The sequence below is a fragment of the Moschus berezovskii genome, chromosome 12, assembly GCF_049115385.1.
Source record: "Moschus berezovskii isolate FMDL1 chromosome 12, NW_MosBer_1.0, whole genome shotgun sequence".
Taxonomy (NCBI): domain Eukaryota; kingdom Metazoa; phylum Chordata; class Mammalia; order Artiodactyla; family Moschidae; genus Moschus; species Moschus berezovskii.
In genome coordinates, this window is record NC_142471.1 from 58,293,464 (window position 1) to 58,310,308 (window position 16,845).

At 40.2% G+C, this 16,845-nt stretch overlaps 1 protein-coding gene across 2 annotated transcripts in view; it reads left to right on the plus strand.

Annotated features, from left to right (window-relative positions):
• Window positions 1–1,522: 1,522 nt before the first annotated feature.
• RPP30 (ribonuclease P/MRP subunit p30) overlaps window positions 1,523–16,845 on the plus strand; it is a 28,510-nt gene continuing 13,187 nt past the window's right edge. For both annotated transcript variants that reach the window (XR_016038762.1, XM_055425107.2), the window contains exons 1-6: window positions 1,523–1,627; window positions 3,091–3,146; window positions 3,685–3,741; window positions 5,139–5,213; window positions 8,051–8,122; window positions 13,863–13,952. Coding sequence is in view for 1 of the 2 variants with exons in the window: in XM_055425107.2 (XP_055281082.2) it covers window positions 1,546–1,627; window positions 3,091–3,146; window positions 3,685–3,741; window positions 5,139–5,213; window positions 8,051–8,122; window positions 13,863–13,952 (432 nt within the window). In the remaining variant the exon portion in view is untranslated. The remainder of the gene's footprint in view (window positions 1,628–3,090; window positions 3,147–3,684; window positions 3,742–5,138; window positions 5,214–8,050; window positions 8,123–13,862; window positions 13,953–16,845) is intronic.

The window sequence follows — 16,845 nt, forward strand, 5'->3', positions numbered from 1 at the left end:
GTGCTGCAGTCCATGTGCAAAGAAATGGACATGAACAACAATAACATGGGGCAGATCCCTCTTAAAATTCCCTTCTGAGACCAAGGGGAAAATGAGAGGAATACAAGATGTGGCCTCAGGCTAGAGATTGTCTGTGTACTCTCTGTGATAAGTTAGCACAGAAACTGAAACTGTTTAGAAACTTTCACACCCATTAGGCCTTATCTGGATACCCAAGTCCCTAGTTATTGGTCTCTTTTTATTCAGTTGTGTACAGAGCAATTCAGATGTTAGATCAAACTTGTGAGGCCAGATTTGTCTATTGGTCAGGCAGGAGGAAACAGGCATGGGTCCTAGAACAATTGGTGGGGGGGTGGGCAGTCACCAGGCCCTTCATCTCAGATCGTTTGAAAAAGCACTGATGTTAACTATTGTTGTTGTTGAGTTGTTAAGCCTTGTCCAACTCTTTGTGACCCCATGGACTACAGCACGCCAGGCTTCTCTGTCCTCCAGTGTCTTCCAGCGTTTGCTCAAATTCATGCCCATTGAGTCAGTGATGCCATCCAACCACATGATGTCATCTGATGTGAACTATAGTTCCACAGTTTTATGTTCTTGGATCATTGATCAATATTTAAGAAGAGTTCACTTACACGAAGTTCAAAAATGTGGAAATATCAATTGTGTGGGATTTGAGTGTACATTTCTTCTTATTTCAATTACTCCCCTCTTGTCTAACCAGTTTTTGGCTAAACCAGTGATGGAGCTAACCTCTCATCCTACAGAGAACCCTGCCATCTGGTGGCTGAGGATGTTGAGTGTAAGGAAGTAGCGCGCTGTGAGTCCCCAGTTCAGACAGAGGAAAAAGATCTTCCCCCCTGGCAATCCGCTTTTAGGTCAATTTCCCCATTTTCCGTTAAGTCCAATTTAAACAACGGAATGGCCTTTAACGGGAAAAAAAGGAACAAGTTCCCCACTACTTTTAAAGCATTTCCAGCCCTTAGCAAAAGGATTTGGTTCAAGTAGGCGCTCAATTAATGGTGTATATGCCCGCTGGCTCAGCGGTTAAAGGGTCTGCGCCTAATGCGGGAGACCCGGGTTCGATCTCTGGGTCGGGAAGATCTCCTGGAGAAGGAAATGGTAACCCACCCCAGTATTCTTGCCTGGAGAATCCCATGGATGGAGAAGCCTGGTAAGCTACCGTCCACGGACTCGCAAAGAGTTGGACACGACTGAGCGACTTTACTACTCACTATTACTATGTCCATTTTAAAAGAATCACTTTCTACATTATTTCGAAGGATGAAGGGTGGGAGATGTGAACCCGCACGCCCCACCCCAGGAGAAACCAAACATTCTGATTTGGAAGCAGACGAAGAAGGACTGAAGCGAGGCTGCTAATCTCCACATGCTAACTTCTGCTGGTACTTGAAGGCGAGAAAGGAGCCTGAGAACCGCAGACCACGGGAGGGCGGGGCTGACCCAGCCGGTGAACTACAATTCCCGGCATGCCCGAGGCGGCGGGGCCCAGAGGCTGCGCTCGCGCCGCGCTCACGTGACTTCAGCATGGCGGCGTTTGCCGATTTGGACCTGCGGGCGGGTTCCGACCTGAAGGCGCTGCGCGGGCTCGTGGAGAACGCTGCTCACCGTGAGTCGCCCGGGCTTCGCGGGCCGCCGTGCCTGCGCTGTCTCGCTGTCCCTAGGCTGTCCAGCCATGCTCTGGGGGGACCCGGTGGGCCTAGTTCTGGTGTCCTGGGGCCTCCGGCTTGTCTTTGGAAACTGATGCCCCAGCGGTGTTGCTCTGACCCGAGGCGCGGGAAACTCGAAAGCACTGGGGAGATGTTACCCAGTCCAGCTCCTTCTGTCTTGCGAATTGAGGAAACTGAGGCCCTGACTTGGCGGAGGATCTGCATGGGCCCCGCAACTGATGGATAGCACAAAACAGGGCTCCCAAGTGTACACCTACAGCAGTGCTTTTCATATCGCCCCTTCCTGCGTCTCTTGACATTGTCCTGAAACTGTCAAATGCGGGAAACTGACGCAGAGATGGGGAGGGGGGCGTGTGGTTCCGAGTGTTGGAATGTTATTTTCACGGAGAGCAAGTGGGGGCGGAGGACTTACTGGGGGTCGGGGGGAAGGAGAGCAGAATGGCTAGCATGTTACTCCTGTTTGATTCCAGGGGAAGCAAAAGCCGTGAGAGGTAAGACCTCATCTTAATTATTGAAGTGAGTCGCAACTGCTGTCTAAGTGGGGATAGAAGAGTTTCAAAATAAGAGGTTTCTTCAGGGTCTGTTAAGTAATGGATGCTCAGTAAATATTTGAGAGAGGAAAAAAAGGACCTTGGACAAACTGATGAGGGGGAGACCACTATTTTGGCCTGAGTATGCGTTATCTTTTAATATTAATATCCTGTCGTTACCGTTGGTGTTTAAATAGCTTAAAGATTGGAGTCGTGATTTAAACATATTTTTGAAGTCCACATGTCCTGAGCAGTGATGTGTTGAGGCTGATAAAGCGAGGCCCTGGCTTCAGAGAGTTCTCAGCCTCTTGGTGGGTAGCTCAAAGGAGAACGTGGACACTGGTGTGAATAAGTGGCCATCCTGTTTCTCCTTAGCAAAAGGGTCTCTGAAGAAGTAGAAAGGGTAAAAAGCAAAAGAAAAAAAACAGCAACAAAAAAGTAAGAATGAAGTTGATAGTGAAAAAAGTATAAATTTGATGAGATGAAAATGAACATAGGGACATAAAAAAGAATGATGGTTGAAAGAAGATAGGCAAAGATAAGAGTCTCTGTTATCATGCTGATAATACATCACCAAAGTCAAACAAAGCCCTGTGTCTGTGCCAGGCGCTCTTCTAAAACATCCAGTGTGTGTTATCTCATTTAATTCTCATGAGTTTTATGAGATGAATCCTGATATTATCACCATTTGGCAGATGAAGAACCTAAGTAACTTTTAAGTGGTAATGTTTAGGTTTGAGAACAGGCAAATCTGACTCCAGAGTCCATACTCATAACCATTCTTCTACCTTGTAGTCTTGACATGAATTGGTATGAGCTTATGTGTAAAAGAGGTTGTTGTATTTGACAAGAATTTCAATTTTTCTTTTCAGTGGGCTATTCAGTTGTTGCCATCAATCATGTTGTTGAATTTAAGGAAAAGAAACAGGTAAAATAGGATTTCTGACATTAATAATAACCAGCATTTATAATTATTTTGTGTGTATTGGTAATGTGGAAGCTACAGATGAGCACTCTTTGTGTGTTATTTTATGTGTTAATAGTTGAGCTGATACATATCTGTGCAAATGATAACTTTTTTATGAAGTACTGGGGTATGGTGTAAAGATTCTTAAAGTCGATTTGATGTTAAGTAACTTTTTAAAAAGTGCATTGTTGTTGTTTAAACTGTAATCACAATAGTTAATCTTTTTTTATTTTACTGTCATGGACTCATTACTGATTGATTTCCCTTTCGAACATACTAGTAAATATGTGTATCTCTCCTTAGGCCAACAACTGTTTCTTACAGATTGTTCATCCTAAAAAACTGTTTTTCCTCCTTCCTTTCCACTGATGTTCTCAGCTCCTACTTGGCTTCAACTTTCTTCATTAAAAAACACACACATGCACATACACACAGCTTATTTAGTGTTTCTGCATGCTAGAAATTAGCTTTCTGAAAAATTATTCTTTATTTGTCGTAGGAAATTGAAAAACCAGTAGCTGTTTCTGAACTCTTTACAACTTTGCCAATTGTACAGGTAAGTACTTTATTTAAGAAACATAATACATACTCAATCCAGTTCAGACATTCCCAGTCATACGTATGGTTCTCTAACCTGCACTGCCCCTTCCTTTGTCTACCAGTCTTACCTTTCCATGAAGACTTAGTTTTTCCATGAAACATTATGTACATCTCTTTTTCTCTAGCTATACAGGTATACCTCAGAGATACTGTGGGTCTGGTTCCAGACTACCACATTAAAGCAAATCACGAATGTTTTGTTTCCTGATTCATGTTAAGATTATGCTTACATTGTTCATTAAGTGTGCAGTAGCATTATATCTAAAAAAAAAATGTTTATCTTAATTTTAAAATATTTTACTGCTTAAAAATGCTCACCATTATCTTAGTCTTCAGTAATTCATAATCTTTTTGCCAGTGGAGGGTCTTACATTGATGCTGAAGGCTGCTGACTGATCAGGGTAGTGGTTGCTAAAGGGTGGGGTGGCTGTGGCAATTTCTTAAAATAAGACAACAATGAATTTGCTGCATGAATTTGCTTCCTTTCAGTACAATTTCTCTGTAGCATGCAATGCTGTTTGATAGTGTTTTACCCACAGTAAATCTTGTTTCAAAATTGAAGTGAGTCCTCTCATACCCTGCCACTGCTTTATTAACTGAAATTTTATGTAATATTCTCACTAGAAAAGAGTCTGATGCTAGGAGGGATTGAGGGTGGAAGGAGACGGGGACAACAGAGAATGAGATGGCTGGATGGCATCACCGACTCGATGGACATGAGTTTGAGTGAACTCCGGGAGTTGGGGATGGACAGGGAGGCCTGGCGTGCTGTGATTCATGGGGTCGCAAAGAGTCGGACACGACTGAGTGACTGAACTTAACTGAGCTGATGTAATATTCTCAATCCTTTCTTGTTATTTCAACAATTGATTAACTTCAGTGTCTTACATGTGTGTGGTTTTTGACACTGAAAACAATTACAATAGTATCATCAGAGATCAGGGAATTCCCTGGCAGTCTAGGGATTAGGACTTAGGCAAAATCAGTAATTACAGATCCCCATAACAAATATGATAATAATGAAAAAATGTGAAATGTTGGGAGAATAACGAAAATGTGACACAGCGACGTGAGTGAGCAAATGCTGTTGGAAAAGGACGCATTACAATAGACGTGCTCAATACAAAGTTGCCACCAATCTTCAGTTTGTAAAAAAAACAAAAGCAATATCAGTGAAGCACAACAAAGCAAAACACCGTAAAACGAAGTGTACCTCTATTATAAATTCCTTGAGAGTTAGGGCTAGGTTTTACTGATCTTCACTATTCCTTATTGTTAGTACCTTTTAATGAGTACTTTCCACTGGTAAGGAGGAAAATCAGTCATCTGTATTTTGTGCTTTTCTTATTACAGGGAAAGTCAAAACCGATTAAGATTTTAACTAGGCTAACAATTGTCGTTTCGGACCCGTCTCACTGTAATGTTTTGGTAAGTTAGTTTTCTTCTCTCGTGGTCTTGTAAGTTGTATTGATTACTGTTGAACACTTGCTTTTCAACTCACCTCATTCTTACATCTTCCCCAGCCCCCAGTGTGTGGCGCTTGACCTCTCTCCTTAGCTCAGAATTCACATGGTATAGTAGAGTCTCTCCTACTCATGACACATGTATAAGGATTAAAGATTGAAAGAGTCTTCCAGCAGCTGGTACTCATTGAACTTACACGACCCAGACATAGAGTACTGGTGACGTTGCTATGAAGAATACAGACGTCATCCTTTGGAAAATGGGAAGAATGTTTAAAAAGCGGGAGATAGTAAATAAGGAATATTCTGGGAATGTGTAACAGGAGGCCAAGCTGAGGAAGCTGATGTTCAAACTATGGCCATACGAATCAGTGAGTTATTGGTGCCAGATAGGGAGAGGATGTTCCCTCAGACAGGATGAATTGTGCAAGTTTCTGAATCCCAAAATAACATGGTGCATGGTGGGAAATGAAATGCCAGTTGAGTTGAGCCTGATGAGCTGTCTAACCTAGGATGATATTAGAAAGGTAGGTCTGGGTGAGCAATTAGAAGAAGCCTTTGAAGGTTTTAACTAAGGGAGTGCAGTTATGAGATTTGCATTATAGAGAATGGGTCAAAGGGGATATAGGAAGGGTTTTGATGGGTGGGGGAGGGGAGGGTTGACAGGATTTGATGTTGATTGGATCTAAGGTGGTGACTCCCTGCTTTGGCCTGAGCAGCCAGATGGGTATATGGTACCATTTCCTGAGATGAAGCATACAAAGAGAAATAAGTGTCGGATCATCATGTTTGAGACACAGTAGGTTATTGTAAGAGTTCCAGTGAAAAGACAGTCACAATCATGTCCAACTCTTTGTGACCCCATGGACTGTAGCCCACCAGGTTCCTCTGTCCGTGGAATTCTCCACGCAAGAATACTGGAGTGGATTGCTATTTCCTTCTCCAGGGGATCTTTCCAACCCAGGGACCGAACCCAGGTCTCCGGTATTGGAGGCAGACTGTTTACCAACTGAGCCACCAGAGAAGCCTCAAGAGTTCAAGTGGAGCTTGTCAAATGAGTAGTTGGAAAAAAAGGACATGGCCCTCAGAAGAGGGACCCCAATTCAAGATACTCATTTGGAAGTGGTCACCTTGTAGAGAGTAATTGTATTCATGAGAATGGATGAGACTCCCCGGTCAAAGTATAATGTGGGAGGAGAAGGTCTGGGACAGAATCCTGAGGAGCATCTATATTCAGTGGTGGAGTAGAGGGTGAGCTGGGATGGGAGACGGAGATAGGCCATCTGCAGAGCAGGTGGACAATGAGGAACATGAGAAGGCTGAGCAGCATCAGCGTGCCTGAGTACTCAGTCAAGCAGGAGAAGGGCTAAAACATGTCTTGGACAGGCAAGTTCCCTGATGACATGGTGGTCATTGGTGGCCTTACGAAAAGCCGTTTTCATGGAAATGATTGGGCTATAAGAAAATGCAGCCGGTGTCTGCTGCTAACTTTGCTTAAGAAACTTGACTCCATGGAGGAACAGAAGGCTTGGGAGGCTGGTGAGAACCTGCTGTCTAGATTCTGTTTGTTAAATGGAGACTTGCAAATAGCTGGTGCTGATGTGAAGGATTAGTGAGGGAGAGAGAAAGTGAGATCTCTGAGAAGCTGAGCTGTTTCATCATCAGCTGGAATGGCCTCCTTTCTCATAGGAAAGGAGTAATCAAGGAAGGGCTGCCTCCTTTCTAACAATTAGCATTGCTAAAGAAATTATGAAAAACCAAATTTGGGGTTGTTTTTTTTTTTATAGTTGCAGGTTGCATTCTGGTTCTCTAAGCCTGGGGAGACACAGAGTTGACTTTTTATGGTCACAGTTGATTTTTCTCTTGTTACCATGAACATCCTGGTGGCCCCTTTCAGTCCCTGTCCCAAGTGGGAGTGTCACGCAGAGGAAAAGAGTGCTGGATCCTGACTTTTTCTGAGACCTGGAACCTGCCCTGTCTTGGCATGCATCTGCCCAGTGGGTTCGCTTAGCTGCTCAAGCACAGTACCTGCTGCGTCTCTGAACCGTCCTGTTTCCTCCTTTAATTTTTATCATGCTTTTTCTTTTTACAGAATAAGAGGTAAAAAATTTGAAAGGTGCCAAAGGGAGAGAAGAAATAGCGCATACTGTCTCATCATTCAGCGATTGTATACTTGAATATGTATTTTTTCAGCCTTTTCACGTGCATGCATACACAGTATCAGTTTGAGACTTTCTTTTATAAACAGTCTTAAACTGATAAATCTCTCTCCTTCTGTCAGAGGACTCTTGGTTATTTTCTTACACATCTAGCAGTTTAATTTGTATTTAGCAGTATTCACATTGTGAACCTAATCACATCATACTTAGTCATGTGTATTTCTCATCTCACCAAAATAATGATAAGCTCCACTGAAAGCAGACGTATGCCTCAAATGATTTTGTATCCCTAGTGCCCTACTCATAGCAGGTGCTCAGTACATTTCTGGCTAGCTCCTCCGCTAGCTTATAAGAGCAGGAGCTGTCTAATTTGATTTTTGTGTCTCAAACAAAATGTTTGATATACTGGTAGAGCATGACAATGTGGGAAGGAAGGAGAGATGATTGGTGAGATGGATATTGATAACTAGAGTCTTACGTGCTGAGAAAGTCTTTTCTGTCAACATACAAAGCAAAGCAAAAATGTCAGTGGCATATTATAAGTATTACAAGATTGAAGAATAAGTGCAGCCAGGACACTAGTCAGAATCCCATATGCATTTGTTGTTGTTACAATACGGTGACATTCTTTTCATTTTACTAGAGAGCAACTTCTTCAAGAGTCCGGCTGTATGATATTGTTGCAGTTTTTCCAAAGACAGAAAAACTTTTTCATGTAAGTAACAGTAAAAGAAAATAGTACTCATTATTTTACATAAGAAGGCTGATGTTGTACCTTTGTAGATGACCTGTTTCATCTCATCTGGAAACACTGAGGATTTTTCGTTTATACGTGGAGTCCTGGAACTGCCAGAGGGTGTATTTGGGTGGCATATTTTTTTTGTTCGTTCTGTTACATATTTGATGGGCTGATATTAAGAGAGTCCGTTAAGTTTTCCTCTTTTTTTAAAAAAAATAATTTTGTTTATTTTTATACTGATAGCTGGGCTGGGTCTTCTCTGCTGTGCAGACTTTTCTGTAATTGTGGGGTGGGGGGCTGCTTTTCATTGTATTGCACGGGCTTTTCTTTTAGGTGGCTTCTCTTGTTGTGGAGCTCTAGGGCAAGTAAGCTTCAGTAGTTGTGGCTCTCAGGTTTAGTTGCCCCATGGCACGTGGGATCTTCCCATGTCAGAGATCAAACGTGTGTCTCCTGCATTAGCAAGTGGATTCTTTACTTCAGTTTCTGTCCTTGCTAGTTGCTGCTGCCTGTTACAGAAGAAAGGCACAAAATTCTACTGTGGCACAAAAGATCCTTCTCTGCTTAGCTTTTCCTTTGTTTCCTCTGAGGAGTGGTCCATATGCTAGCATGATCATGGTCTTCTAGATATCCTTCAGAATCAACCATCTGCTGGTACTGTTCCTTTTTGTTTAAGAGAACCTTTATGAATTTCTTTTGTCCTTTTCAAATGGCCATTTCTGTGACCTTTTAAGAGGCAAAGTTGTTTAATGTATATGCTCATTTTATTAACTTGAGACAGAACACACTGGGAGTTGTTAGTGATCACAGGAAAAAAGAAATCAACTGTAATAATAGTTTTTCAGGAATACGTTTTATTGTGTAAAGTTAGATATAGCTGCTTTTAGAAATTTTGGAACGTTGATTTTGTCTCGGTTCAAGAAAATAGCCATCTACCAAAAGTGTATCCACCAAAGGGATATTATGGAGCTGGTCTTTGATGTTTTAATTTTACAGCATAATCGATTTTTAAGTAGTCTGTTCTAGAATTATAAGAAAATTTTCCCTAAGTTTATTCCAGTAGATGGAGCTGTTGACTAAGGAGACTCATGTGTGATAAATTTCATTTTTGAGGTACACTCACAATTTTCATTGTTTATATTAACGCAGGGAAACAGCACAAGTTAGCAGTGAATTCCCCCCTTTTGGTGACTCCTTTTCTGAAATGCTCAGTTATAGTAATTCTCTAGAATTTCATTTCAGAAAAAAGGGAAGTAGGATCGAGTAGATCTTAGACATCAGAGACCCCTGTGGAACCTTTTAAAATCAGGCAGGCTCAGATCTCCACCATGGGATATTCTGATTAGGTAGGTTTGGGGTTGAGCTTGGGTATCTGTTTTTTTAAGTTCCACATGGGATTTTGATTCAGTGTGGAAACCCTTAAGAGAAACATGAATATGTCCAGATTTGTTAAATAGCAATTTAGTTTTTTCTTAAATATTAACAACTCGGTTATAATGTAGACTAAAAGTTGGTAGTATACCTAATTTTTTATTGTACTCTTTTGTTTTGAATTGTTTTTGAAGAGCATACATCATACATTTCCATAGCCATTTACGTGATTAGAGAAAACAACAGCCCAGGGGGTAATTGAGATAGATGCTTATTATTATCCCCATTTTATAGAAGAGAAAATTGAAATTCAGGCTAAATGATTTGGTCTAAACCTCAGGTAGCTTGTCATAGAATTAGGACTATGGTGTTAGAATGCATTATAGTTTGATTCAGTGAATTTATCTTACTGTTTTCCTCAGATTATTCTCAAATTTTAGGTCAGAAGTATGAACACATAATTCATGATGGTGGGTGGAAGAATCAAATATTCTGGAAGATGGATAAAAGCTATAAATAATTGGCAGAGTATTTGTTTGGAATTGACTGTAGAAAAAAGTTTTTAAAATCAGAACATTTTTCCATATCTTACCCATTCTTTAAGATTCAGTTGAAGTTGGCACTCCTTGTTTTCTATAGAAAATCCATTTAAAAAGAGATTTTTCTTTTAATCGTAAAGCTTGAAATTGGGTCAGATGCAAGCAATTTGTTGCTTAACAGGTTATGTTCTATTAAGTGATTTTGTTTGGTAAGTTGATTATTTAGAATGTAGGCAAGTGTCTCTGTAGATAGGATGTTCTAAAACTAAGGTCTCTAAAAATGAGTCATAAAAGTATTCCTAAACACATGTTAACAATTAGTAGTATGAAATCTAACCACCTTAACTGTTGTTTCCATGGGAATTAACATACTAGTTTCCACTCAGAGTATCTGAAAGATATCTCATAGATAAACCCTTTTCCTCCATAGTTACCCAGGGGATAAGGCAAAGATGAAAGGTTGTAAGCTGAGTCCACTGGCCAGGGCTTCTTGGGATGGGGGTGGCTGTGGAATGTGGCAGAGAGAGTTACATAGAAGTTTCAGAAGCTTCTGAGTTAAGTTATTCCCATTTAGGATTTTTTTTTTTTTAATTTTATTGAAGTATAGTTGGTTGTGTTAATTTCTGCTATGAAGCATAATGATTCAATTACACATATATATTCTTCTTCATATTCTTTCCCGTTGTTATTCCCATTTTGGACTGGACAGGGTGAGGAGAATTCAGGCTGTTTAGTCCAGCGGCCTCCGATCTACTTTGAGTGTGTACTATATCAATTTGAAAAAATACTGGTCCTACATCCCCAATATGTGTGTGTTTATTTTCTTTTAAATTATTTGCATGTTCCATTATATCAGTGTGCTTTATGAAATAATATACACACACTGAACAAAATATTTTAAGAGAAGGAATTAAAAATGAGTGAAAATTGAAGTTCTCTTTTCTTCCTGCTTCCAAAATCCATGCCTTATTGTACTAATAATACCTGAGGCTACTGAAAGGGCAGATCTTTCCAGGCTCCTTTTAAGGTGTGGTCTGGCTGCACTGGTGTCAGATTTGCCATGAAAATTTGTTAAAATGCAGGTGATTAGACCCTACTTACTGAATTGATTGCTGGGAGTAGGGCCTGGTAATCTCCATTTTAAGGAAATTCTTCAGGGGAAGATTTTTTTTTTTTTTTTAAACACAGGTTAGGTTGGGATCCGTTTATGGGCATCTCTTTTCACTGACAAGCCTGGCTCTTCCTTGAGTAAAACACCAGGATGTACCAATCTGACATCCATGAAGGATATGGGGGAGACAGAACCTTCTCCCTCTTATTCTTCTTGTTCCATAACATCGAAGATAAGTGTATGTACCATTTGGGGAATACCTTCCTTATATCCTCATAGGAGTCTTTGGCCAGAGGAAGATTAGGAACAATTGATATGAATTCATATACAACCTGCCAAAACTACTATCATCAAATTCTTAATGACAAGTATTTGGACATAATGTAATCATTTTTAATGATTTAGAAAGTATTTCATTATAATGTGAACATTAGCTCTTATTTTATAGTTACCTAAGTGTATCAGTTGAACATTTGGATTAATAGCTAAATAACAAAAGAATTCGGTTTGAGACATTTTAAGTCTAAGGTGCCACGTAGAGCTGTCCTTTGTAACTGAAAATTTATTATAACGTGTGTATTTAAACCAACACAAGGGATTTTTTAAAAATTAACCCTGGGGAAAAAAGAGCAATACATAATCAAGGAACCTAATTTAGCCTTACTCTGGGGAAGAATGTTTTACAGGCTTTTAAGAAATGAATCAGCTTTTTGAAATGAAAAATAATTTGTGCTTGTAATAATAAATTCAAAGAGTGCAAAGAGGTATACACTGAAAAGTACACCATCCTCCTACTTAAAACGCCTTGTCCCTTTTCTTTAGAGGCAACCATAGCGAGAAGTTCTTGGGTTTCTTTCCAGAAGTGTTTTTACCCAGTCCTTCTTCGTTCCCCTCTCCCTCTTTCCTGCATGCCTTCCTGACACCTTGCTTTGTTCACCTGACAGTTTGTCTTGGCAGTGGTTCCATAATATTCATTTGAGAGGTACCTCATTGCATATAAGGAGTCAGCGTATCCTATTGTGTAAAGCGACCCTGTTTGTTTAAGTAAAATTGAGGAATGTTTACTTGTGTCTAGCCTTTTGTGATTGGTACTGCAGCAAATGTTCTCTCACTAATATGCTGAAGCATTTGTAGGGTATAGAGCTATAGAATACACTTCTGGTCTCTGTAGGATACCTTCCTATAGGTGAAATTTGCTGATGTGTGCATGTAAAATCTTGATACCTATTGCTGAAATGCTTTTCAAGACTGATTTTAAAAACCGTGTGAGTCCCTGTTTGTTCTTGTGTCACCTGTATGTTACTAAACTTTATGATCTTTGCCAATCTGATAGTGTAAAAATGGCAAACAGAGGCTGAATTTGTTTTAGTTTTACCTGCTATTCAGAGCTTTTCACATCCATTCTTAGCAAATTTTCAATGATTTTTATGAGTTAGACAGCTGTAGCAGTTGGGATGGGACAGGTCCTTTATGAGCCGAGTGTCTGCCAGAGCAGCATTACTTCCCAGGCTTACTGAGTTACTGTGACTGTCTTGAAGCCAGGCAGCCTCCGATCACTCCCTGCTTCCTGGAACCCTGAGGTGGGGGTAGCAACGAGTGGAACAGGGATTCTGAAGCAAAAGTATAAGATGTGACAGTCCTGTCATTGCTGAAGGTTGAGCCTACCCTACAGGGCGTTGTCACCCCCTCTCGACTCATTTCTCTTGGTCATTGCCACTGATGTTAGATTGCCAGCACAGCCACCCTGGCAGGTTGAATTTGTTCATCAAGCCTGACTATACTGGCATTGATAGTGAGACTTATTTTTTGTCATAGTAGGGAAGAGCCAATTCTTTTTATCTCTGTAAATCAAATAATGACAAAATGAGAGCCGGATGTGCAGCTTCTGGCCTGCACTTTTAAGCTAGTAACCACTCCTCAGCTTTATTTTCCTTCCCTGTTCTTCCTTTTATCCTCATTTCCTTATCCATTTATTTTTTTCTTGCATGTATTTTTTTATAAGCAGTTTCAGATCTCTTTTGGAAGTAAATGCAGAGTGTCAACAAGTAATAGCAAAAATGAGAAGAAAGGAAAGCAATTAACAGTTGAAAAAAATGCATTCAGAATCATTTGATTTACAACAGTTCTCCTTTGACCATTTGTGGAGATGCTTTGTTTCTATTAGCATTTGAACAAAACGCTATTGGTAGTGACAGGTAAGTGTTTCTTTGACCACTCAGTAGACTGATTGGGCCCATAGATGTGGGACAGTTGCTGGCACAAAAATAAATAATTTCTGGAGAAAGTGGACCATGCATATATTCCTTTTAGCTTTTCTTTTTTCTTTTTTTTTTGGATATCAGAACAGTTTCCTTTTTCTGGAACAGTCTGAAGTAACCTTCCAGAAATTGAGCCTGTCTTAGCAACCTCTCCTTGTGTAGCTGACCGTGGATTAGAGGGTCTCTGGACCATGTCTGTTGAGATGTTTTGTAGACATACCACCCTACTTCAGCTGGATTACAGCTAAACCATTCAAACCAAATGTGAATGGCTAACCATTGGTTTTGCAAAAGGACGGATGCATTTGAACACAGAACCCTCCAGTGTCTGTTGAGTGAGCTGTATCTGTTTACATTTCTTTATATCATGTTTGAACCTACCCCATTCTTAACATGTGCCAGTTTTGCTTTTGGTTTTACATGTGTTTTCTTCTTGACAGGTTGCTTGTACACATTTGGATGTGGATTTAGTCTGCATAACTGTAACGGAGAAGCTACCGTTTTACTTCAAAAGACCCCCTATTAATGTGGTAAGTGTCACACTTTGTTCTCTATGTGAATCTCATGCGTTAACATGCTGGGAAAGGGGCAGAGGAAACCGCTGTTTTTAGAGGGGAAAAATCAAACGCTAGTAATAAATAGACAACTTAAAGGATTTTTTTGTGCGAGCTGACTAAAGGTTGAGAGAAAGCTTAATATAAAAAATAACTAGTAAATTACCAAGGTGTGTTTGAAAGGTCTTAGAAACTCAACTGTGTGAAGGGAATTTCCTAAGCAGATAGCTAATAATAATGGACACTTACAGTTTGCATGTTGCATATTAAGGAGACAGAAGCCAAGAAAGGAGGAGGGAAAAAATAGGGTTCTCATGGCAGCAGCAAACTGGAAAGGGGAGTGGGAGTGGCAGGGACAGGAGATGGCAGGGAATGGAAAGCACAGCAGGCATAGTCTGTGCCCAGTTAAAATCTGCTCTGAGGTATGCTGGCTCACACAAAAACCCAGCGTTACTTTTGTAATAACCAAAGTAGGTGACCCCACGTTGTACTCCTTCCTCTGCTATAGAATCTTTCTCGTTACCTTTCTACATAATTTCTCATTTTCTTCTACTCGTTATCTTCCATCTGTCACACCTTTTTATAAGTCTTATTCTGTCATGAAAGTGAGATTGCTTCACATCGGGAGGATAAGGTTGGCACAGCTGTCAACTATTTGCATTGGCAACCGGATCCTGGGAGGAGTCTGGGTGCTATTTTAGAACAGAGTCTTCTGAAGCTGTTTCCCATTCTCAAAAAGTGCTGTTGAAGGAGAAAAAAGGTTTAACAGTCTAGATTACATACCCAACCCTGTCAGAACTGGAAAATTAAAAATTTATGGATTTTTTTTTCAGGATAGGTAACTCCCCTATCCATTTGTCTCTGGAGAATCTTTTGTTTCCCTCTCTGCTGCTAAGGAGTTGGCTTGATGCTGAGAATAGGCAAAGACTGTAAAAAGGAGAAAATTGATCTGTATGGTATGGAAAAATTGAATCTGGTGTGGAAAAAGTTTAAGATAGCTTATGTTCTACCCCTGAATGTATGCTACTAAAGCATTCAGGAGTAATATTTTGAAAAGTATTCAAAATGTTAAAGTTACGTATATTTAAAGGGAAAACTATTAAACAGCTCTTTGCTGATTAATAATGAGGATACTACTGAACATATATATAACAACACGCTCAAATTATTGTTTCCCCACGTTCTTGCCAGTACTTATAAATAAATGAGTAAACACTTTTAAGAAAAGGCCCTAAAGCATCACATTTTGGAATTGGAGATCTATGTTGTTTTAACAGCTCACTTGTCAAAAGTGGTGAAATGAAGGCAAGGAGAAGCTGTACAGCTCTTCAGACCCAGGGTTGGGACAGATCAGATTTGATTTCCATTAGATGAGACTTCCAACGTGCCCCACCTACCATGTTGAAAGCTCAAACTAACAGAGTACCTGAGGTGATAACAGTCTTACTGGCCTCACATGTTGTTCCTCCCCTGAGGAAGCAGGCTTTGTCTCCAGAAGTTTGCCAGGGCTTTTTACCAGCTTCAGTTTGCCATTCCAGTTTACATGTAAATGGCACCCCCCATAAGTTGCTCTTAAACTTTCAACTTCTTTACTTTTCTCTTCACCCTGATGAACAAGGAAGGCCATTTTTTAGATGACTTTGAGTAAACCCACGTACAATTCTGTGTTCTTGGTTGGGAGGAGACAGTGGCATGTGATGCTAAGGCCAATTCCATGGAATGAATGGACCGCAGTTCACAGCACTTAATTCTTCTCATCCCACAACAATGCTAAGCTACCCAGGGGCAGTTTTGGGGATGTCTTTCTGTTGGTTTCTTATGAACATGCCCTACTGTTCAACCCAGATTGTAAGCTTCTAGGAAGCACCATCCATATCATGGTACTTTCTTAATTACCCCAATACCTTCTCTTTAATGAGTCCTCCCTAAAATTTTCAGTTGAACGAGTATACATCTAATTTCATATTGTCAAGGTACAACTCAGGGAACACAACCAAATCCTGCAAGCCATTAACCCTTAACTGGTTGTCAGGGCTCGGCAGGCAACCTCCACAGTAAGAGGAGTGGGGCACTGGGGCAGCATGAGGAGGGGACGCACCAGGACAGCCCACCTGCCAATTCCATCTGTAAGTTTAGGAAGGTACTATTTTTTGATGGATATTTTTGGCCACATTCCCACATTTTTTAATGTAAGAATTCTGAAAAGTAAAAATTTGACAAGTGAGACGAATATGCAGTATTTAACACAGTGTCTGCTTTTTTTAAAATCTGGTGTGAACATTTTACATATGTTGTTTAATAAAAACTAGATGATGGAGTGGAGGGAAGGCTGTGCAGTCTTATTTTTAGTCTTCGTCTAGTGTATAAGTAGGCTGCGGTGTGAATTGGTCAGGAAGCAGAAGAGTCCCTGTTAATTTCATTCACCTCTTTTTCATTTAAGAGAAACTGGAATTAAAAGTTAAATTAACTAAAATTAAAAGCTAGAAGCATATTGATACAATAAAAGTTATCAAGCTTGTTGTACAGGATAAATAAAGAGTAGTTGTACAGATGTGTGTATATTATTTATACCTGATATTATGGATTTGGAACTGTATGCTTAAAGTATGGAAATATATTCCCCATGAACGTGGGGAATTGTTTAGTCTTAAGTCTTGGTCCTTGCATGCTCTTTTGGCCCTTAGAATGAATTTGTCTTTGACCATGATAAGTTGTTGGCTTGGTTTATAAGGATCATAGTATTGGGTACAGATCTTAGTTTGGATGGAGTGGTGAAAAAAAAAAAGGAGCAGTAAGATATTTAATTCATTAGTCTTGACCTCCTGGCCATAATACATGTGAGAATTATCAGCTCAGAAAGTTGGGATTT